Source organism: Microchirus variegatus, assembly GCF_963457635.1.
Source record: "Microchirus variegatus genome assembly, chromosome: 16".
Classification (NCBI taxonomy): Eukaryota; Metazoa; Chordata; class Actinopteri; order Pleuronectiformes; family Soleidae; genus Microchirus; species Microchirus variegatus.
Window position 1 is genome coordinate 11,030,039 of NC_139817.1, and position 23,829 is coordinate 11,053,867.

General features: G+C 40.7%; 2 protein-coding genes across 2 annotated transcripts; both read right to left on the reverse strand.

Moving 5' to 3' along the window:
• Positions 1-563: 563 nt before the first annotated feature.
• loxa (lysyl oxidase a) lies at positions 564-8,959 on the reverse strand. The gene is made up of 7 exons (XM_083902105.1): positions 8,107-8,959; positions 7,525-7,633; positions 6,866-7,003; positions 4,044-4,200; positions 2,451-2,546; positions 1,485-1,600; positions 564-1,371 (listed from the first exon to the last, which is right to left on the reverse strand). Exons 1-7 carry the CDS (start codon positions 8,747-8,749, stop codon positions 1,365-1,367), a joined length of 1,266 nt encoding a protein of 421 aa, XP_083758231.1. The 5' UTR covers positions 8,750-8,959; the 3' UTR covers positions 564-1,364.
• Positions 8,960-14,310: 5,351 nt separating this feature from the next.
• On the reverse strand, positions 14,311-23,640 carry mpx (myeloid-specific peroxidase; the record flags this gene model as incomplete). Its single annotated transcript, XM_083902312.1, has 14 exons — positions 14,311-14,825; positions 16,518-16,726; positions 18,241-18,478; positions 18,896-19,066; positions 19,730-19,988; positions 20,084-20,244; positions 20,874-21,237; positions 21,325-21,531; positions 21,622-21,748; positions 21,980-22,112; positions 22,323-22,498; positions 22,656-22,743; positions 23,411-23,485; positions 23,577-23,640. The coding sequence occupies 14 exons, from the start codon at positions 23,638-23,640 to the stop codon at positions 14,311-14,313; spliced, it is 2,787 nt and encodes a 928-aa protein (XP_083758438.1).
• Between the last annotated feature and the right edge of the window lie 189 nt (positions 23,641-23,829).

The window sequence follows — 23,829 nt, forward strand, 5'->3', positions numbered from 1 at the left end:
TGTAAAATTTTTTTTTTTTTTTGAAAGAAAGTAAAAAAAAAAAACAGTATGAATTATGAGAAAAAAAAGTCATAATTCTGAGGAAAAAGACAGAAGAATTTCATTCTGACAGTAAAATCAGATTTTTTTTTTTTCGAATCTCAGAATTCTGACATTAATCTCAGAAGTCAGACTTTTTTCCTCAGAATCCTGACAATAATCTCAGAATTCTGACTTTAATCTCAGAATTATGACTTTGATCTCGAATTATGACTTTAATCTCATAATTACCTTTTCTCAGAATCATGACTTTAATCTGAGAATTATGACTTTAATCTGAGAATTATGACTTTTTTCTCAGAGTCATGACTTTAATCCCAGAATTATGATTTTTTTTAAATCTCAGAATTATGACTTTAATCTCAGAATTATGACTTTAATCTCAGAATTATGATTTTTCTCTCAGAAAAGGTTGAGACTACAGCTTCCATTAGACTTCTACTGTGTCTCTATATTTAATTGTTAGCATGTGGATGAAAATGAGAATGAACAGTTGATCAGAGCCTGTCTGTAAAATAGTAAATGATCTGTATTTATACAACACTATAGTTTTGCCATTCACCCATTCACATAGCACAACTATATGTGCACAATCGCTCGTCTTTCATACACATTGGACAAGGACACATTGGCATGTAGACTAGCGCAGTTGGTAATTGAACCGAGTGTCATTCTGAAAGTAAAATGATCAATTACTGGACTAAAAAATAAGAAGGAAATAAAACTCTCTGGCGTCAGGTTCTTTAATCTGGGGATTTCCAATTTTTTAAAAAGTAGAAGTTAGTTTAATGTTTTGATTGAGCCATATGAAGATTTGGGCTTTAGGAACATACCATGATCACTGGATGCTATTTTTCTTTTCTTCAAAACTGTTGATTCTTAAAGAGGAGTAATACATTTTCACAAGGGTTTTATTCAAGTTTGAAAGAAAGTTTTCTTCAGTCGCATATAAATAAAACAGACATTTTCCCTTTAAACAAGTGATTCATTTAAAAATATACTGAAGTAGACGAATGAAGTTAACTATTTAACTATGACAGCTTCCAAATAGCATGGATTCTAAACTCTAACATCCCAGAAGTGATATGAAATAAAAGAATGACATATGATGCAAGAAAAATGAAGAAAAAAACGAAAGTACATGTTATACTTTTCAGACACACAAGCAAAGAAGAATTATATCTGGCATTATGATGTCAGATTATAATTTTTTTCCTACGTTGGAACTATTTTAAATAATACAATGAGTGCAGGTGTCGCAGATCTGAGTGACTGCTGCACTTTGTCCTCGTCTCAGCTGCGTTGCTGTGAATGACTCTCTCTGTTTAATACCTGGAGAAAAAAAGAAGAATAAAAGGAATATAAAAAGTCAGCAGAACAAAAATGATCTACCTAATAAAATATTTTTATCTCACACACACACACACACAGACTGAGATACTTACGGTGACATGTGACAACCTGACACATAGGCATAGTTGCCCGTGTAGCGAACCTCGCAGCGCACAATGTTGTTGCTGTAGTCTGATTCTGGGACGTGGTAGTATGGATTTACACTGATCTGTGGAGGACACAAGAAAAAAACACACACAAGAATCAGTGACACAGAGACAAAGATAGTATCAACAAACAGAGACTTTAACCCACGTCGATATCCTGCAGCTCTATATTTACTTTGAAGTAAGATAGATGTATTATTGTTATAATAACAATAATACATCTATCACATGATTAAATGTATTAAACTCAACATTCAATTTTATTTTCTGGTATTTTAAATACAATTGACTACATTAAATATATATATATTAATATTATCTTTTAAATGTTTTTTGTTATACATCTATATATAGATAGATATACACTATCTATCTATCTATCTATCTATATATATAGATAGATAGATATATATCAACATTTTTTTTTCAAGGGTGCATTCACCAAAGAAGCAAACTGCCAAAAACGTAGGCCATATGCAGGAAGCGGACTACAACGCAGGGCATTGTGGGTAAGCACAACCAAAACATACACATGTGTATGTTAACATAAACATGTCATGCTCCATGTTTTGCTCTTATGTGGCGAAAAAACAGTTTTCTTGTTCACCGACCATTTGTCTCGTCCTCTCTTTCAGTAATTCTTGATGCAGCGCCGCTTCAGGCGAGGAGGGGAACGCGTTAGTCAAAAGGTTCGGTTCGTTTCTCTAAAGTGCGAAAGTGTGAACGCAAACTTGGACCGGCTGAATGTTGCAACACCCAATGGACCAGAGTCTTTCAAATCACTAAACAGTTAATTTTTCCCTTGGACCACCCCTCCTGCTGGCAGACTAGAAGTTCATTTTGAGTTTGAGGCTTTGCTTCACAAAAATCAGGGAAAAGGCAGAATATCATGCATTTTTTTTCCTAACAAACCTTAAGGACATAGTTCCCAGGCGTCACATCAGTGATGTCGATCCACTGGCAGTCGATGTCTGCGTTGTAGGTGTCATAACACCCCGGACTCAGGCCCTGCACATGAAACAGTGTCGATAAAAAACCCTCTAATACAGTATGCTGTATAGTCAAATACATTGGTTCTCAAAGTGTGGCCTGCGGACCATTTCTGGCGGCCCGCAATGAATTACAATTGATAGTTTTAATCCAGGAGCTACTAAGCTTGTTACATGTTTATTGGACACAGACCAATAAGTGTAAACAAAAATTCTGGGTATACACCTGGTTTCTATATGGTGAATTTTAGTGTATTATTGGGTAATAAGCAGGAAGCTACAGCCCCCAATTACTAGCTATTTACCCAGTAAATATATGGTAACAGAAATGTGTTGGATATTGGGTATTAACCTGTAATTAGAAGGTAAGAACAATGGCCAAAATACTGGGTAATTACCCAGTAAATTATAAAGCGTTATTATATTAATGCTTAAATTACATTATATTAACGCTTATATTACTTAACGCTAAACTGTAGAACTGCAATCTGGTCATTAAAATTATTACAAATGGGATTTCTTTCTGTTTTTTGTTTTTTTTCCTGGCGGCCCTCAGTCCATTGGCCCTCAGGTATCAAAACTTTGAGAACCCCTGGTCTAATATATAATGATAATACTCAACAGCTTATAACAAACAGAGATGATTTGGAGGCAGTGTCAAAGAAAAGACAGGAAAAGGAAAACATTTTTTAGCCAAACGCAGGAAAAAAAAGATGGAAATGGAAACGTGCAAAACATTTGATCACAGACTATCAGGCAGGTAGGTTCATCTCGCAGAAGGAATAGGAAATCGTGAATTCACCACAGGCTGATAGATAAAATAAATACTTAAAGGCAGCTGCCTCAGTCAAAGAGCACACATCTATCCCCCCCCCTTTTTTTTAAATTTGTAAATCACAAATCCTGTGACATTTACTGAATAGTAGGTTAAATGGGAAGAATATTTTTAGAGCACACGGCTGCTTTGAATGTCCTAATATGGTGAGCATTTCGACTCGGTCTCACACAGTCATGTGACCAGAACAGAGAACATTTATAATGTTATCTGAAAAGTCAACATGTTGGCTGTGACAAAGGACTTTTGTGGTGCCCACGGGGAGGGAGCTGCTACAGCGTTCACCTCTCAGTCTGAGCACGCGCACGCCAAAAAAAGGGTTGTTGTTTTTCCGATCAGTGTGGTCATCGTGTGAAAACAATGACGTTGGTTCCTAAGATCAATATTCGCTCCCCTTTACGCTCTGCTTTGGTCTTGATCTTTGGACAGGACGATTTCTGTGTAATTCATCAACCAAAGCTGTCCATTTTTGGGCCATACGGCCAAAAACAGTGAAGCTAAAAAACGCTAAAATGTCTTCAATACCTTTCAAATACGGAGACATTAAAAAAAGTGACTTTAAAGGTCCAGTGTATGATATATAGAAGGTAGAAATCTAATATACTGTCACTAATTCTTACACAATGGACCTTTAAACTTATATATAAATATTTTTTTAAATAGTAGTTGTATCTTTGACACCTGGGTATGTGCGGTGCAGGCGTACCGCCTGTAGTATCCATAGTCACAGGACGTGTCCTCCAAGCAGAAGCTGGCCTTGTGTCCCTCGGCCACAGATTGCTGAGTGGACGAATCCAGGAGGTCGTAGTGGCTGAACTCGTCCATACTGTGGAAGTGTCTGTGGATCAGCAGCACAGTGTTCAACAACGTTCACAGAGAGTTATTTAAAAGAAGCTGTCAGCAACTTATTGGCTTTAAAAACGTGTTATCGTAAAACACGCCGAGATCTGCCGATATGACTGATAACTCCAACAGTCGGCTAAATAGGCTGCTACCTCCTGTATTTGAGAGTTTTGCGTTTATTCATTTTGCTCAATGAAGAAAATATGCATCTACCAATTCAGATACCACCACTGATACTGATGTCAACAGGTTTCCAAATCATACCTGTGCTAAAACAGATACATTCAATCAGAGCCTGAGCTGGTGCTTTAATAATTAAAGTGCAACATAAATATTAACATTACAGTTATAGTTAGTTAATTTCACTAAAAGAGACTGAATGATAGGGATGAGTATCGGTGAGTTTTGGTATCGGTCCGATACTGGTCAAAATCACTGGAGCGGATATCGGTCAGATAAAGATGTAAAATCTGATACAATCCAAAAAGCCAATATATCGCATGCGTCACTATGCACAAAAAAATGATGAGTCATGTTTGGGCTGTTTTCTTTTGGGAGAATAATATTTGTTACACTGTTGTTACAATGTCTTAGAAATGACTCGAGTTTGTGATATCAGTATCGGACGCAAAAAAAAGTGTCTTCAAGTGCCTTGACATTACTGACATTATTTTTTGTCGCCCCCTGGTGGCTATTTAATACATTGTTACTTCCTGGTTGGCCTCATCTGGGGGCTGCGTAGCGTCCACTATATATGGTCAACGTTTGCAGATCTACATAGATTTTCAGTAAGAATGACTTGTAAAATGTGAATTGTAGTTTTATTTCATGCATTTTTTTTTTTTTTTGAAAGTGAAGTAATCAAGAACTGATCTATGGCAATTCTTTGAGTGATTATCATCAGCATATTTGCAGCAAATGTACAAATGACGAAAAAACGCCCAGACACCGGTATAAATAGGTAAATCAGATATTGGCAAAAAGTTCATTATCGTGCATTCCCTAATTATACACAATGTGTCTAATGTCTGCCATTGGCCCAATAGGGATAAGTCTTCACGTGCATTGGACGATCGGAGACAAGAAGACATCCTCCATCACACAAGCTCTGAGTCTCTAAGACTCTGGAGCTTCTCATTGAAACTTTGTTAAGCAAGTGCAAGCGTTTATTCAAAAACTGCTCTCAGTGCACTCAAGTTATAGGCTCTTATTTTTCCTTTAAGTCAAACCAGGTCTGTTTTTTAACCCCAGTTGACTTTCAAAACACTGACAAAGAATCTGCACCATCTACGTCAACCATTTAGTGGACTGCAGCCATATGTGAGCCATCTTGGGGTTTTTTCACGGTGCTTCTTTCTCAACATAACTATGGACTGAGGTAGTTTCTGTGGAATAAGGGGGGGGGGGGAGAACTTGACACGTTTCCATAACCTCAAGTACGTGAAACCACCAATTTCCCTTTTTGGCTAGAAATCACATCATCACATGACTTTTATTTTACAATGTCTGCTTTTGAGGCAAACTGTCAAACAGCAGAATATTCAGAGGTCATGTGAGGTTCACACTTGTCTCTTTGACAGTGTCCAAAGCAGGTTTGTATTTATCTGAGTCTGTAAACACAGGAAAGTAACATGTCTAAAAGTCTCAAAGATGCAAATAAAGCATGTGGCAGTGTTTTAGCTTCTGATATCAGAATCTGCACAAAACAATAAAACAGCCAATAAAAAAAAAACTATATCAAAAAGCAACACAACTGTGATTCAACAGGGGGCGCCACACCACAGCTACACACTGTAGACGACAAGCTGTGTGTTTTTCATTCTGAAATAGAAAGTTAAGTTAATTCAGATGTTTCCAACGACCTTGAGACATCATATTCTTTATATTGGAGCTGTCATATTTACACACCTTAAATGTCCTTTGAATGAACACTGCATGAACACAGCTCTCATTAAAACCCACTTTTATCTGTGTATGAACTGGGCATCTTTCTTTTCTTTATACTCACACAACTGTATTTGTATGATATGCAGTGACCAGTTATATATAAAAAAAACATATTTTAAAGTGCCAAGGTGGAGCTTTTCCCTTCTATCTCATTTATGGTCTGCGGTCCGACTACATGAAACAACTAATTATTGACATTTCCTGTGGTTTGCAGACAAGTGGCGAGCAGTAGCGATGCCACCCATAAAACTCGGAACTTCCGTTTCCAGGCCTTGAAATTACTGACATTATAAATCAAGTGGGATGGTTTTTTTTTGCCAACAGAAGACTCATCTCCCCCTGGTGGCTATTTAGTATATTGTCACTTCCAGGTTGGCCTCATCTGGGGACGTTGGCAGATCGAAATAGATTTTCATGTGAATTATAGCTTTATTTCGTGCATTTCTTTTTTTTCTGTACTTTGTTTTTAAATAGTGAAGTAATAGTTTTACAACCAAGAAGTGATCTATGTAATACTTTGCACAAATGTATGACACCTGTGCCATTGCCTCGTGGAGAAAGTACAGTTTAAAAGAAGTTAAAGACAAAGTGATGAATGAATTCTTGAAATAAGATGACAAAATAAAGAATAAGGGTTGAAACCGACACGCTGTCCACTGAGAAAGAGATGAATCAGAGTCACGTAGACAACACTAACTTGAGGTCACACTCACTGGTGACAGCTGTGCCACTCCCAGGAGTAGCGTGGCCTGCTGGGCAGGAAGTCGGCCGTGCCCTGGTTCTTGACTCTCTGAGGGAACCTGAGCAGCATGCGGGTGTCGTAGTCTCTCACACTCGACCTGTAGGCTGAGCTGCAGGCACAAACCACACAAAATCGGGCGTCAAAAGTGCAGAGAAACAAACAAAAAAGAAGAAGAAGTGGGCATATTTGAGCACATGCAGCATCCTCTCCCTCCCTGTGTGAGTTAAAGCATTTGAGTGAGAACCAGTTATGTGTAAATAATTGGTGGGTGGAAAAAAAAAAAGAAAAAAAAAGTTTAGGGGCACATGATTGTTTGGGTTTAGTTTTCAATGTGTTTACTGTTGGGGCTTTCTCTTCTCAGGCAATCTATGATTAAGCTGTTACCGAAATCCACCACTCCACCCCTCTGCTCCATCAGTGGCAGGAGTCGGTTAATTTTACCTCATCTCGTGCTTCCACTGGGCAGCGCTCGCCCACAGACACTTTAGATGGTTGTTATGGCTCTGAGTTCTCTGAATCACACTCAGACTTGGCTCAGAAAATATATATTTTTTGGACTTTTTCTTCCACCCTCCCTCACCTCCCTGTGTGTGTGTGTGTGTGTGGATTAATCCCGACAGCAGTCTTTACCTTGACAAACAGTTTTCTTCAGCTGCACATCTCAGGTTATACATGGGGACTCTCTGGGCGTAAACCGACGCTTGGATATAGTATGGATCGGGGACGAGATCGGGGAGACCTGCAGCAGCAACATGACGACAACAACAAGTAAATAAAGGTGGTGCGTTAGGCAACGTTAGTCAAGAAGACAGAAAACAATCATTTAAACACATTGTAAATGGATTATACTGTAAATCAGTCATGAGTTAACTAGATTATTACTATGAGAAAAAGACAAAAGTACACATTATGGTGCCTGAGCTGTTTCAGATCACCACAAGATTAGGTGTCAACGACATTTAAGGTGTTAATGGCTGTTTTCCAGCCTGAAATTCATTATTTGCCTCACAAATAAATAAACTGTACTTTAATTATTAAAGTACCAGCTCAGGCTCTGTTTGAAAGTTTCAGTTTAGCACCAATATGATATTCTGCTGCCATCAGTATCAGTTGTGGTATCGGGATTGGTATCGGTCACATGAGATTCCCTGGTTTCTGAATCACTTTATATCACTATAACAGTTTCCTGCTGTTTTGACTCTCCACTCTTACCGTACTGATGATACCTTGTGCCATATCCGGGTCTCGGCCTCGGCCTCGGTCTCTCATACGCGTCATAATAATTGTAATATGGATTATCACTATCTGATGACTTGTACGGGTCGTAGGGGTCGTCGCCGACCATCATGTCTTCTCTCCGGGGCAGAGGCGGACTGAGGGTGTCCTGGGTCGCGTTGGCCGTGCTGTTCCTCTGCGTAACCGGGCGCGCGCTGGACCGGTTCTGGTGATGCTGGCGATGCTCGGGTCCTCGAACGAGTCTTTGGAGCAGGGGCACATGGCTGCGGGAATCGGACGCGGCGCCTGAAGACTGCTGCTGCTGCTGCTGCTGCTGCTGCTGCTGAACACCCTGCTGGCTCTGGGTGTCCGCATCTCGGAGGATGGTGACAGTTCGTGGCTGCACTTGCTCCTGAGGAGCGCCTCTCCGCCTCGGTGGCTGATACTCCGAGCCCTGGCTCAAAATGCTAAAGATCTGACCGTTGTGTGACCACTGTAATGACTGCCGCACCGCCGCTCTTTGGTTATTCACTTGTCGTGTCCCGGGACTATTCTGGGATTGGGCAGCTTGCAGGATGAAAGCAAATAAATAGACGCACGCATACGCATAAAAGCGCGTGCCAAGTATGCGTAATCCCATTCTGGACGCAGGTAAAGGTGGACACGAGGCACAGATATCTCAGATGAGCCCGGGTTTCCACTTGTCTGTCATTTAAATGTCTGTCATCACTCTTTGAAGGACGCAGTGAGCACAGAGAGGAGAGACGCTACGTTTCAGCGCATCCGTGTGAACTCATTGCGCTGTGCTCCTGCTGCAGCCCGCAGATGCGCACAGGGAGATGATGAAGAGGAGGAGTTCAGCGTTTGGAGATTCTGAATGTGCTTTTAAAAGTCTGTGGGTCATATAACCATTGGATACGTGAGGTTTGATCATGCTCTGTGACGACTGTCTGACCCTTAAATGAGATTTATGTGTTTGTGTAACAGTTTGTCTGCTTCATACATCATATGGAGAGCAGTCAGCCACAGAGGCAGAGGCTTTTTTGTGTGTTCTACTTAGTTAAGATAACATATAAATATTGTTTACACATTTCCTAGAAACTGCATTGTCTGCTATTTCTTGCAAAAAAATGAAATGATAAATCACTCTTCCCTCCTTGACTGTTGGATGATCTCCAAACCAAATTGCAGCACTCTGTGCCAGGCATCTCTCCACTCATCCTTTCTCATAGTCGGATCTCAGAGACCTAAACATGACTCTTTGATGGCCCTGCAACATTTTATTTGTTTCCTTTTCCCTGGTAAACCATCTCCCTTGAACCCAGCCGCGCCTCACTCCCTGTGTCTGCTGAAAAAGTCATCACATGGGTCTTGCAGTGAGCTCACAGAGCTATAAACAACGTGGAATGAGGTGGTGGTGATGTGTGCTATCAAGACCGATGAGCCAACGCATACTTCATCTCATCTGATCGGCTTAAATCCTTTTGTTGCAGTTGAAATAAATCACTGACCTGCCGTTAACACAAGCGGGTAAATGCATCGCTTGGGAGACTTCGCCCAAAACATTTTATTTTTTGCTCTGTACAGCAAACCAACATCTACATAACCGACCACAGACGAGGCGGCTGCCAAACCACGGCTCACAATATAGTCATAAGGCCTTTACAACTTCTCAAATTCACAGAGTTTTTTATGAGAGCTGCAGACTTTAAAAGTAGAACAGATCATCCTTCATCCGAAGTTCTGAGGAAATGGCTTTTCAACACAACTTCATGATGAGAATAGATTCAGTGCCAAGTCAACCACAGTGTCCTATTTCTTTACACTGGGGGGGGGGGGAAACACTTGGGGGGGGAAACACTTGGGGGGGGAAATGCTGTTTTGTTATTTGTCAAACAAGTGACCGGAAACCTTAAAATACTCAGACGCACTGTAGAAATCATTAGTTAAGACGAGTCCAGGAGGCTCGGATTTGAAATATTAAAAGCAAACCAGTGCTGCTCAGAAAAGGCAAAGCTCTCTTTTGTTCACACCACATTGACCTGGAAGCTGCCCAGCACAGTCACAGTCCTCCACAGGGTGGAAGACTCCAGGGAACCTCAGTGGAGGGGATGATGGAGGAGGAACATGCTCTTCCACTTTCACTGCTCATGCTCATCCATTGTGTCCTGCAGCTGAACTGCTGATTATTCACAAGCCTGATTTTTCTTTTTCTTTTTTCTTTTATAGCTGCTCACGTTATGTGTTTTTTAGCATTTCTCGTCTGATACCACTCCCACCTCAGCTGGTTTAAGGTTTGTAGCTCAGCCCGTAGCTTGGGAAAAGAGTCTGAAAGTAACAAATCTGATGCCAAAGATGGTAACATGATGTTCTTACTTACATTTGATTACTGGACTTTCACGGTCACTTCACATTATGATCGGACATGCTGTGCAGTCTTTCTCAAGCTCTTTCTTCTTTTTGTTTAATATAGGATCATTTCTGTGGCATTTGACATGTGCCAAAACATTTAAAAACCTCTTTAAAAAAAAAAAAAAAAAAAAAAAAGATATATCCAGAAGTTGTTAGCAGCCTTTATCCTCCCCTCATTTACTGCTGTGTTTATTGGAACAGTTATGCACTTCTCAATAATTGGAATAATGTGTAGATGAGGCCACATTGTGCACAGCGCCTCGAGTGGCCAAAAAAAACCCACAGGGCAACTTTAACTTTGTTGTTGCACATGCTCTGAAGAGAGAACCTAAAGTTGATTTGTGATCTTACACAGATATATGATTCTGCTTCAAATCATGCTGATAATGTTGCCTAAACTGTGAGGGTGCGACGCTTGAATTCTGCCCCCTCCGACAAAAAAGACACAAGTGGCACATTGAAATGTGGTTTCATAATAATCAAATCCTGAACACTTGAAAAAAAAAGAAGCCCTAATCCTTCCAAACTAAATGAAATTATGACTTCATGTGCTTCATCTTCTGCAAGTGTTTTCAGTTTCATACTCCGAGTTGGCCTTTTTCTGTGTTTGATTTAAGGAGAAGGATTTGTTTTGAGAACAAAAACCAGTCATGGGGGCCACTTCTTCTTCTTCTTCTTCATTCAGATGGGATAGCATCCTCGCTAAGGAGGATGAAAAATATAGACCTGTGTTGTTCTGCATACCAACGGCTTCTCCAGAGAATGAAAACTATGTGTTCCTGGCTTCCTTCCTCTCTCTCTCTTCCCCTAGAACACCAGACAGACAGACTGTCAGAACCAGCTGTACTTGGCCACCAGTGTTTTTCACTCATAATTCATTGAACTCTCTCCATGCAGAGCCCCCTTTTTCCCTCGTGACGGCAAGGGCAGCTCACAGTATTTCCACAAAAAAAAAACCAGAGTGCTCCGAGACACACATCTGCAAGGAATTAGACAAATTCTTTTGTCCACGTTGCTGGAACTCACTCCCGTTTCTGATTTTTGGGCATTCGAATGAGCCGAAAGAATTTGAATGAATCCACGTCCGAGATGCAAAATTAAGAGGGGGGGGGGGGCAGTGAACTCCTACATCACAAGCCATGTCATTGTGTAAAAAAACAAAAAGAAAAAAGAAAGTCTCCATCCTTTCATGATGCTAAATTTACCATAAAGCCAACACCAGTTTTTTTTTTAGTAACATCAATGAGTCAACGTCTGGCAGACACAGTCTCTCTGCACTCGGCCAATGTGTTATTTAATTTAAAACACTTTCATAAGCATAAAAAAAAGTGTTGTTTTTTTTCCTCCAATGAGACTTGAACTCAAAATGCCTCACGCATCAGCTTCATTCTTCATTTCCAGTGAATAAGAAACACATCCACACAGCATCTGCACCAAACCCTCTCTCTCTCTCTCTGACCTATTCCCAGTGTGGTGTCTCCACTGTCAACATCCCCTGCTTCTGCTAAACTCCTTTTTCAGCTTCTCATCACACTCTGACTCTCTTTCATTCTTACAATTCCCCTCTGGTTCCCCCCGATTTCCTCACAAATCTCGCAGCTCAATGACAGAAACAGACAATTCAAATATTTTCTGCTCTTTCTCTTAAATGCTGGGTTTCCATTACTCTTGGATCACCAAGTTGGGGCTTGCACCACACACACACACACACACACACACACACACACTTTCACACACACACTTTCACTGGTAGACTACGTGGCACTCTGCACATGCAATGAAGCCTCTGCAACCCGGAGGAGGAGGAGGAGGAGGAGGAGGCCTTTATCTTGACACAGCCCACAAAACTTTACATTGTGCAGTGACTCCAGCAGATGTTCTCCTTCTTTTTCCACTCTGTGTATATCTGCATCCAACGAGAGATTCCAGTAACCCCAGTGATTTACTCGCCCCTCCATAACACATTTTTTTTTTTTTATTATTATTTATTTTTTTAGTGGAGTGTTGATTTATACTGTATATACATCTCTATTTACAAAGTCAGGAATTGAATAAACCGTGGAGTCGACCAAAGACGTAAATCACGCTTCACGTCAACATTGTTTGGCGAAAGTGGGGGGGGGGGAAAATACCTTATTTTGATTTTCACTGTGTAGAATTGAGACTTTCTATCAAACGTATACCTGCGATAAGTTGTTTAGACACTTGGGGGCGACAGAAACACGTTATAGTAAATAGTAAATTATAGTAATTATAGTTTTACACACTGAACACAATCATTCATTTAATTTAATTGGATTTAATTGAGTGTGAAACAGGCATACCTGCTACTTTTTTGTAATCTTATAGTTGGAACCATGTAATAGCCATAATCTCTATATGTAAATGTAAATGTGCTTTGCTGTTTCTATAGCAGAAATTACAAAATAAAAGCATTCAGACACACAGCATTAAAAACAAATCAATTCAAAGTAAAAAATAAGACCACACTACAGGTATTAAAAGCCTGTATAAATTGTGTTTTAAGTTTGGATTTAAATATATTGGAGTTGTTAATTGTCCCTGTCAAATATACTACATCCATAAGAAAGATAAACAGTAACATTTTAATATATACAGGTCTTTAAATCTTTGATTTTGAGACACTAAAGTTAAAATATCAAATGAATAAGAAACATTATAAGTTGACTGTGTAAATTACAAAGACACAAAGACTCTCTCATTCTCCATGTTTCCCTCTGCACAATGTGTGTGTGTGTGTGTGTGTGTGTGTGTGAACACATGCAGTCCAGGTGTCTGCAGAACACACACACACTACATTAACCACAGGTGTAAATGTTAGTGTGTTAGTTTTACCTTCGTGTCTGTTCTGTCTGTCCTTCCCACGCACGGTGGGTCACTTCATGGTGGGTATGTGACCACCTCCAACTAAGAGCAACATGATAAAGAGAGAGAGAGAGAAAAGAATGAATCGTTAGTGGAAAGGTTGAACTTTTAAAGATGTACAACAGAAAAGACAACATCATATACAAGTAGTGAGACAGATAAAACCAGTGCAAAACACGCAGTGCTTCCGGTGCAATGCTGTTAAGAGAAGTAAAGGATCAGTTTGTGATTTTGATGGCAAATCCATATTTTCAGGCAGTGTTTTTCTTTGTAGAAAGAAAGAAAGAAGCAATGGCTCCACCCACAGGTGACAAGAGCATATATGTATGCAATTCAAGCATAGATATTAAATAAGTCTTATTTGTTCATTTCTTTTTTTCATCCTGTGCTTTAAATATTAAAGTATTTAAATATTACATATTATACACAGATATTAAAAATCAGCCCAATGTCAAAGCAATAAATCAAACTAGTAATCATACAGTTTCTGGTGTTTTTTGTAAATGAAGACGAACACAAGACAAAGATAAAGACAAAGACCGCCGCTCAGCTCAACAGGTTTTTATAGAACATTGAAAAACTTAACGAAAGAAACGTACTTTCAAACAAATATTGCAGACAAAGCACAACACACACAATATTTTTCCATATCTCCATTCATAATAATAATAATATAATACTTCAAATATGTTTTTCCAGTGCAGATGGAGGCGCATGATACCAGCATTAAATCGACTTATACAACAATCACAACGTCATCTTCATTTAGCTGAAACATAATAAAATATTGGCTCCTTTCCCAGTAAACATTTGTACCAATAAAAGATGATTGCAGTGCAGAGACGCTAAGTATTGAAAACAGGTCCTAAAGCAGATGGACCACAGGCATTTTTTTTTTGTGTGTCACGCGCTGAAGAGCAGATGTCCTGAGAAGTAGCTTTTGGTGCTCAGGCCCGTCATCCCTCTGCTGGCCTCCAGCCACACTTTGTCCCCCGTCTCCAGCCGAAGCACCGTGTCCCCCGAGTACAGGTAGTAACCCTTCTGGTAAATCTTGGAGCTGTGCAGAACCAACTTGCCGTTGCACCACAGGTCCACGCCTGCGGCGAGGTAGGACCTGCACAGGAAGCTGAACTCATAGACGCCGGGCGTGACGCAGGTGAGCAGGCCCGTGTCTGCGCTGTAGAGGTTCTCTTCGTTGTAGATGACGTCGCGGAAGTGAATGATTTTGTCTGATGACGGCTCGTACTTGCCCAGGATGGCGGAGAAGGCAGAATATGAATGAGTGGCGTTGATTTGGAGTAATGGTTGACCAGGGGGACCAGGGGGACCAGGGGGACCAGGGGGACCAGGGGGACCAGGTGGACCAGGTGGACCCGGGGGACCAGGGGGTCCTGCTGGACTTGGAGGTTCTAGTGGATCTGAAGAGAAGAGTTAAATATTCACCCATATCATATTGCAGTGTTTTCAGCTCACTGCTAATTTGACTAAATACATTTATGATCAGATTATGACCTTCAGTGTGTGAAAGGTGTTTCAATAAGATATAGGTCATCAATTTAATTTATACTTTATATATATAGCATCTTAACTGTTGCCTTGCCTTGTTTTTCTGCATTTATAAGCACTCAGGTATAAATCACAACCAGACACCTGAGCAAAAAGCACTCAAAATGTTTAAAATCGGATTGAATTTGTAAAATTTGTAAATACCTCACAGTTCAAAGTTTTCATGAACAAAAAGAAAAGAAAATTATTATTTATACTTTATGTCACTAATACTTATACTGACTTATGAACACACATAACCAGGATGTCCATATAAGGAGTGTATTATTCCACATGAGCACGAAGGGTTAAACAAAGCATCGTTCTATTTCCAATAAACAAATCAAAATGAAAACTTAAAACAGAGCACATGTAGAAAACTGTTCTGTGCCCCTTGAAATCAGCAACACCTGAATAAAGTAAAATGACAAGTGACCTCAAATAACCCAGCATGACCCTGGACCAGTGTCAGCCACAGGCGGAATATAAGAAATGAAATACAACCCCCTAGTGGTTGGAGGGGGAAACTTACAAATAAAAAAAAATAATGAGACATGGCTCGTACACAAATGCACTTGCACTGGTTTACTTTACTTGATGCTATTTGCAAGAATAAATATATAATAAATTTATTCGGATTAAAAAACTAAACAAACAGCCAAAGAGTCTAAGCTGACCCACTGTAAAATCGTCAGAAAGTACACTACAGTTCAAAAGTTTGGAGTGACTGAGAAATATCCTTATTTTTTAAGGAAAATACCTTTTTTTTCAATTAATATAACATTAAATGAATCAGAAATACTCTCTATACATTGTGGTAAACGACTATTCTAGCTGCAAACGCCTGGTTTTTAATGGAATATGTACATAGGTGTATAGAGGCCCATTTCCAGCAACCATCTCTCCAGTGTTCTAATGGTACATTGTGTTTGCTAATCGCGTTAGAAGGCTATTGGATGATTAGAAAACCCTTGTGCAATTATATTAGCACAGCTGGAAACAGTTTTGCTGGTTATTTGATGAAAGCAAAATTATTATTTTGAATAAAAATCATTATTTCTAATCTTGTCAATGTCTTGACTATATTTTCTATTCATTTTGCAACTCTTTTGATGAATAAAAGTGTGACTTTTAATGGAAAACACAAAGAATTGCATGGGTGACCCCAAACTTTTGAACAGTAGTGTAGAAAGTGAAACGGTTAAAAGGTTACCTCGTTGTCCAGGAGGCCCGGAAGTTCCACTGGGTCCGGCAGGGTAACATTCTGCGTATCAAATGAAATACATTTATTATCATAATCTTCTTAATGTGTCTGATTAGATTGAAGACCATCATCACCAAGATATGAAAATAGAAAGGAAGGTGTCCTCTTAAATGTGACAACTACCACATGTTAGTAAAACTAACCTCTGCTTCATTGACCTTAATACAGTTAGCACCCGAGCCTGAAACAACACCACATACAAAAGGGTTAGTGTTTTCATTCAGGTGATTTGTGAGGAGGAAAACACCAGGTTAATAAACCAAGGAAGAGTATCTTCCACGGGCGGTGAAAGACGTTGCACCTGGGCAGGGTCTGTCCCTCCACGCCGTCAGGTCCACGCTACGGATGTTGCCGCAGCGGACGATCCGGTTCCTGCTCGACACGACGTCGAAGACGTCCATGGGGACGGTGTTGATGCCGGTGTTGTCGCAGATAATCCTGGCCAACGTGGCGGTGGACAGAGCAGCTCTCTGTCTCGGGGTGAAGACGCCGGGATTCTCGTGCCACAGCCTGAGGATTTCAAACAAAATAAGGAAGGTTTAAAGGAGACATATACCCTATTTCTCCGAGTTAACCTAGTTCCCTGGTGTCCTAATGAACATGTCTGTGACATGCTTTGGCCAAAATACCTTAAGGATGAAGCACCACAGCAGTTCAATCACCCTGACAAAACAGCCCTGTTCAGAACGCTCGCTTTTGAGTGCCTGTCTCTTTAAATGCAAATGAGACACAGGAAACTACGTCAGCGACACTGAGGCTCAGGCAGCTAACAGCAGTTAGCATTTGGAAAAGCCATCATTTGCCGACTCTAGCCGGCACATTGCCGTCATATATAAAATGTATCCACTGGACACGTAAATCCTCTGAGGCTGGAAGTTTGTGTAGAACTCTGTGCTGCACTGCAGCAACACTTCGCCGACATCCGCTTTCCGGATACTATCGTCCTCGCCTGCACTCTCACATGTTTTTAGGGACAAAGCGGAGCTCCACGAGACAACGATTCCAGGAATGTCTCATTGTGACGTAGCTATGAGTGTGGAAGTCAACATTGTGTGTTTTATCTCCTGTACTTAGACTGAGGAGGACCACAAAAACACGAGTGAGTCTGGAGTCATCATCCAGAGTCCCAAATATAAGTATTTAAATGATTAAAAAGTTGATTTCGCATCATATATCCTCATTTAAACATCAGAAACATCTGTATTTCACGAGCAACTCTCTCTGTCTCTAGTAACACAAAACTGATGCACGTGTCAATTTTCAGTCTTACCATTAGTTTCTCACACACTTTAATGAAGTGCATAAGTTTCACTTAATTCATGACATAGTCAGATTCCAAACAGCACAAATCATGTTCAAAGGGATCAGGGATGGGGCAGAAGGATCATTTTAGAATTAATAAAATATGTACAAATATTAAAAGATTCATTCTGTGCTGTAAAACTATGGAATAGTAAGTGTGATCAGTTGAAGAAAATGTACAAAATACAGGGATGAGAGTGGGGGTGTGATCGTCACAGGAGGACGTTAACTCTTTTCTTTATGTACATATATGTTAAATAAAGTATTTATACGACTGAGTGTCTGTTTATTTACTAACTTATGTTCAGTTTAAATTGATTCTTCTCTGTGTTTTTGTTTGGTCCATTTGCCTATGTGTGATGATGTGTGTATTTCAAGTTGTTTATTAAAATTATTATAATAATAATAATAATAATTATTATTATTATTATTATTATTATTATTATTATTAATAATAATAATAGTTGTATTATTATTAGAATTGGCACTAATTATTACAGATGCGGAAAAATAAGAGAGATAAATAATAATTCTCCCCACTCCGCGTCAACTTGCGTTAAGTTAAATTGATTTTGTTGTTGTTTTGTTGATTCTTGTTGAAGAAGTCATAAAACAAAGAAGTCAAATTTAACTGTGATGAAAACAAAATTAGATTGAACCATATGCCTTAAAAATATTCCAAAAATAGCTCATAAATCCAGCGTATGCAGGCACATACTGACCTATCACCATTACGGGTGCTTCTAAACTGCCTCGCAATGAGACAAGCGAGCAGAGGCCCCACGCGGCCGCCGGGGACAAACGGCTCTGCCACGCCTCCCATCCAGACGTCGATGTTGTCGGGCGTTCCGTAGAGCTGCAGCAGCCTCCGGGCAAGGTTGTTGTTGTTCAGAACCCGACCGAGCTCCGCCTGGTTTCTGGGCTGAGACAGACCACAGAGCCTGCGCCAGGAATTGTAGCCTGCAGCAGCGACAAATGACAGGAAAAAACACACAAAAGGGTGTGTAATTGAAACAGAGGTGAGTAAAGAATACATACGATTCATAATGATTTCTGCTTCAATTTATAGGTGTACAGAGGATGATCTACTCCAGTCTGCTTTGTCAGACAGAACGACAAATGGAGACATTAAAGTGTCTTTTTCCAGATTTATTAAGTTTTAAACATTTATTCATGCTGAGATGGAATTGTTGTAACTGTTGCATACAAGCAATATCACATACTGCATAAGTAACACAAGTAAAAGTGTCTCCATATAAAAATGAATTCTGGGACATTTTAAATCGTAGTAAATGAGAATCTCGATTCTTATGTGAATCGATTTTTTTGGCACACCTCGAGTAAAGAACATAAAAAAACCTGAAGAGCGTAACGTACCGGCCAAGCCGTGTTCACGTCCCCTCTGCATGTTGAGAGAGCCCAGGTCCAAAGCCAGATGCTGCACAAACTGGAACAGCCTGTCCCTCAGAGCGGTAACCATCATGTTATCCTGAGTGTTGAGTTTAGCAGGACGGCCGATCAAACCACGCAGCAGAGAGTCAATGCCACCTGAAGAGAGAAGATGTTACAGCTTAATGTCATTGTCCAACCTTCTGTCTTCTTACCAATCTGCAGTTTTTATTGAATTGAAATGTTTTCTTTCAAAGTGGACACCTCTTATTTAGAGATAAAGGCAAGATATACACTACCGTTCAAAAGTTTGGGGTCACCCATGCAATTTTGTTTGTGTTTTACATTAAAAGTCACACTTTTATTCATCAAAAGAGTTGCAAAATGAATAGAAAATATAGTCAAGACATTGACAAGATTAGAAATAATGATTTTTATTCAAAATAATCATTTTGCCCTTTTGTCAAAGAACCAGCAAAACTGTTTTCATCTGTGCTAACATCATTGCACAATGGTTTTCAAGGGTTTTCATCCAATAGCCTTCTAACGTGATTAGCAAACACAATGTACCATAATACATTGGGCCTCTATACACCTATGTACATATTCCATTAAAAACCAGACGTTTGCAGCTAGAATAGTTGTTTACCACATTAACAATGTATAGAGTGTATTTCTGATTCATTTAATGCTAAATTCATTGAAAAAAGTGCTTTTCCTTCAAAAATAAGGACATTTTTAAGTGACCCCAAACTTTTGAACGGCAGTGTAACTATATAATGAGAAAGGTGTTGTGTTTTCCTGTGTTTGTGTTCTGCTCACCCTCAAACACGATCCTCCAGGGTGTGAAGAAGGCCTCGTACAGGGGCACGCTGGGGAACCGAACATCCTCCCTGTAGTTTGCATTCAGACGGGACAGGACTGGCTGGATGGCCAGGTGGGCGAAACGGTAAGCAGCTGTTGCAAAGACGTTGGAAATTCTGGGGTCGATGTTGGGATTGTAGCGACGGTACGGTCCGATCTGTGTGCGCACCGCGTTCGCGCCCAGAATGTGAGGCAGATAGTCCCTGAACACAAACACCTGAGAGAGGCAGAGAGAGAGATTTTTTTACGCTGCATGAACATGAAGACGTCGTGAATGCATGGATGAGAATTGCTGCTCATTCTGGGGGCTACCTGTGTGTAAGCCCCCATGATCTTGCGGGCCTCCTGGTACAGCGTCTCACTGTCCCAGTGTGGGTTGAGTCTCTTCAGGGCGCGAGCCAGTCGGTTATGCTCGCGCAGGAACAGGGTGTGAATTGACGTCAGAGCGACGTTCTCATCCACACGGACGTCACCTTCAAGAAAAAAGCAAAAAAAAAAGGTTAGGCTGCATGTTAAACATGTTTGTTATCAATATTATCAATATTCTGTTATTATAACTACACTACCGTTCAAAAGTTTGGGGTCACTTAGAAATGTCCTTATTTTAGACGGAAAAGCACTTTTTTTCAATTAATATAACATTAAAGAATCAGAAATACACTCTATACATTGTTAATGTGGTAAACGACTATTCTAGCTGCAGACGTCTTGTTTTTAATGGAATATGTACATAGGTGTATAGAGGCCCATTTCCAGCAACCATCTCTCCAGTGTTCTAATGGTACATTGTGTTTGCTAATCGCGTTAGAAGGCTATTGGATGATTAGAAAACCCTTGTGCAATTATGTTGAAAAATCATTATTCCTAATCTTGTCAATGGCTTGACTATATTTTCTATTCATTTTGCAAATCTTTTGATGAATAAAAGTGTGACTTTTAATGGAAAACACAAAAAAATTGTATTGGTGACCCCAAACTTATGAACGGTTGGACTCTTCTTTTTGCAGTCGCGGCAGTCACCCCCTGGTGGCCATTCCAGGCTTCCCTCAGAAGACTATGAGCACTAATTATACCAACCTTTACAACTCGAACCATGACTCACCTGCAATGAAGCACGGCACCTCTCTGGCGTTGGCGTTGTTGGTGACGTTTCTGCGCGTGAAGCACATCTCCGCCTTGACAGTGGTGAAGGGCAGCAGCTCCCGCCCGCTGTCTCTGAACTTGTCGTTGACGAGCATCAGGCCACCGTCGTTGGTGAGGTCACGGAGGCGAAGGGCGAGGTTGTCCTCGGAGCCGTAGACCTGGCTGAGGTCCAGGAAGGCTGTCAGAGCGTTGATCTGCTCTCTCTTGTTGGCCTCGCCGCCAAAATTATAGGCCGAGAATCCCGTTCCGCAAACGGGGGCCGATCGGAACGCAGGGAGGCAGCTGTCTGGGCGCGAGGGCAAGCGGGGGTCACCAGGAGGAATCTGTTTCCGGAGGTTAAAAGGTCATGAGGAGAATCTTTCAGCCAACACAACATCTCAATTTTGAGAGTTTTGAGCTTGGACACTGACCGGGATGGGGATGCATGGCTCGGTTCGCTCGCAGCTCTCGTCACAGTTAATACCGTTGCTGAAGGAGCGGATGCTCGGGGAGAAGGGCGTGAAGGTGAGGTCATGGTCGTTCCACTGGCCAAACAACGTGACCATGTGAGTGAACTCTCTGTCGTTGACCACGCCTGCGTCTGTCGTCGCCAGGATGTTGTTGGAAACCTGTCGCACCTGAGAGCGGAGGAGGACACCTTTTAATTAAAACAATCATCTCATCGAGTGGATCAAGGTGATTCTTCTTGGAGGATTTCTCGGTCGTACCAGTGGGAGCAAGAAGTTGTTGATTGTCCGGTTGTTCCAGCCTTTTGGTTCGGAGATGCCGTCGTCATATTCGGCAGGCAGCCATCGGGCAAAGGGCGTGTTGGAGGCGCCGAGGCGAGGCTCATTTCTAAAGACAAAAAAAAATACAGAAACGTCCATGTTTGGAAAGACAGCTTGAGAAACGCCACGGAAGTGAACACATCTTCTGTGGCGTAAGATGTTGATTTCACAAGCGTGTTCTCCGATTGTCAGCGCCACCGCGTCCGAAAAAATCAACTGACTTGATGATTTATTTGTGGAAAAATGACAGTTTTGTGGTTTCGCGGTACTCTGACTGCAGACGAAGACAGATACTCACAGGTTGTTGCAGACACTGGTGATTGTGCGAAACGTGTTTACGTTTGCTGTGGTGCGACACTCGGGGATCCTGACCCGAGCTGAGCATCCAGTTATGTTTGCGAGCTTTTTCAGATCCTCTTCAGTGAGCAAATCTAAAGAAAAATGTGAAAGACGATACATCACGGAGTCACAGTGTGTGTCAGATGCACATCACGTCTGCTTCTCAGTTACAGCTTTGAAGTCAGAGCCACAATCACAACCAGGAAAAGCTGTCAGCGTGAGCACTATGTGTGTGTGTGTGTGTGTGTGTGTGTGTGTGTGTGTGTGTGTGTGTGTGTGTGAGTGATTACTGCCTGTCTGACCTGTTGCATTGAGTGAGCGCTTGTGCACACGATGCACTCTGTCGTGCACCAGACGGAGGGTTTGTGCCATGTAGTCTGCAGACCTCACAGCCGAGCGCGTGTCTCCTCGTGGCTGCTTCAGGAGGCGCAGGATGTCGTGAGGTCTCACCACCTGCCTGCGGACTCGCCTCAGACTCCTGGAGGAGAGAAAAGGCCACAGTGTTGTGTTGAGCAATCAAGTCCATGCTGTATTATTTAGTCGTCTTTGTTTTATTACAATTCAGAAAAACTGCATTGACTGAGAAATTGTCCTTGAAAAAAGAATCTAGTATTTACTCCACATTTCAAACTCACTCTTCTCTGGAGTACTTGTACGCATCGTCCACGAGTTGCTTTGCTTCCTCAAAGCAGTGTTGGAGAAAAGGACTGCCGAGGTGCACGTCTGCAAAAACAACACATTTTCTCAAATCACACATGGACTTAAGAGACTGAAGCATTACAGCATATTTGTCATAAGTACTTTTTTTATCAAACAGCAGAAAAGAAGCCAAAATTAATATTCAAATCAAAGAAATTCAATTCAAAAAATTGAGAATGATGAATTCTAAATAAAATGTCTTTTCAAAATCAGACAGAATTGAATGGTTCAGTGTTATTTGTTTAATCTTGTTTAAAGGGATACTTCACCGATTTGAATGTGGCTTTGTATTGCTAGAATAGCAGTAGTTTTTTTTTAGGAAATGTACTTCCCTCCCTCAGTTTTTCCCTGACTTGTAAAAAAATCTATTTTCCCTTATCCAAATGTGCCCTACTGTGAGTCAAATGACGCATTTTGCATCACAGTAGGGCAAATTTTGAAAATGAAAAACTGATTTTTTTACAACTCAGTGAAAAACTGAGGGAGGGAAGCACATTTTCTAAAAAAAAAACTACTGCTATTCTAGCAATACAAAGCCACATTCAAATCGGTGAAGTATCCCTTTAAGCTGGTCAGTATATTCATATAGCTGTGTCCTTCTCTATGCATGACACTATAACAGAATAGAATCAATCGTTCAAATTAAAAAGTTAAATATAAAAACACAGAGAATGTGAAGGATGCAGCGTACCTGTTGTTTGCAGCTGAGCAGGCAGCAGACAGAGGCCCAGCACAAGAACAACAGCAGAAAGAAGCATCTCTGCAACTAAAACATCGACACAACTTTAGAATAAAAGTGTACATTTTCTTTTCACGATCCCTCCACAACTGAACGTTTTCAGAGAAATATTAGTTACCTGTGTCTACGAGGATGATTCCTGTGAGATTCGAAGATGTGATGTGAGCAATGTTTCTTCTCATGTATGGACCGTGCTTATATATAGAGAGAGAGAGGCCGCGCCCCCTGGGTTTGTCCAGGTGAAGTTACTATCAGTGAAAAAAAAAAAAAAAAAAGACAGTTCCTTCTTCCTCGTCCATGACCTGAGGGAAATCGTTCAATCTGACTTGATTTCTGTTTCTGATATTTCAAGCAGCAAAATGGGACGATTG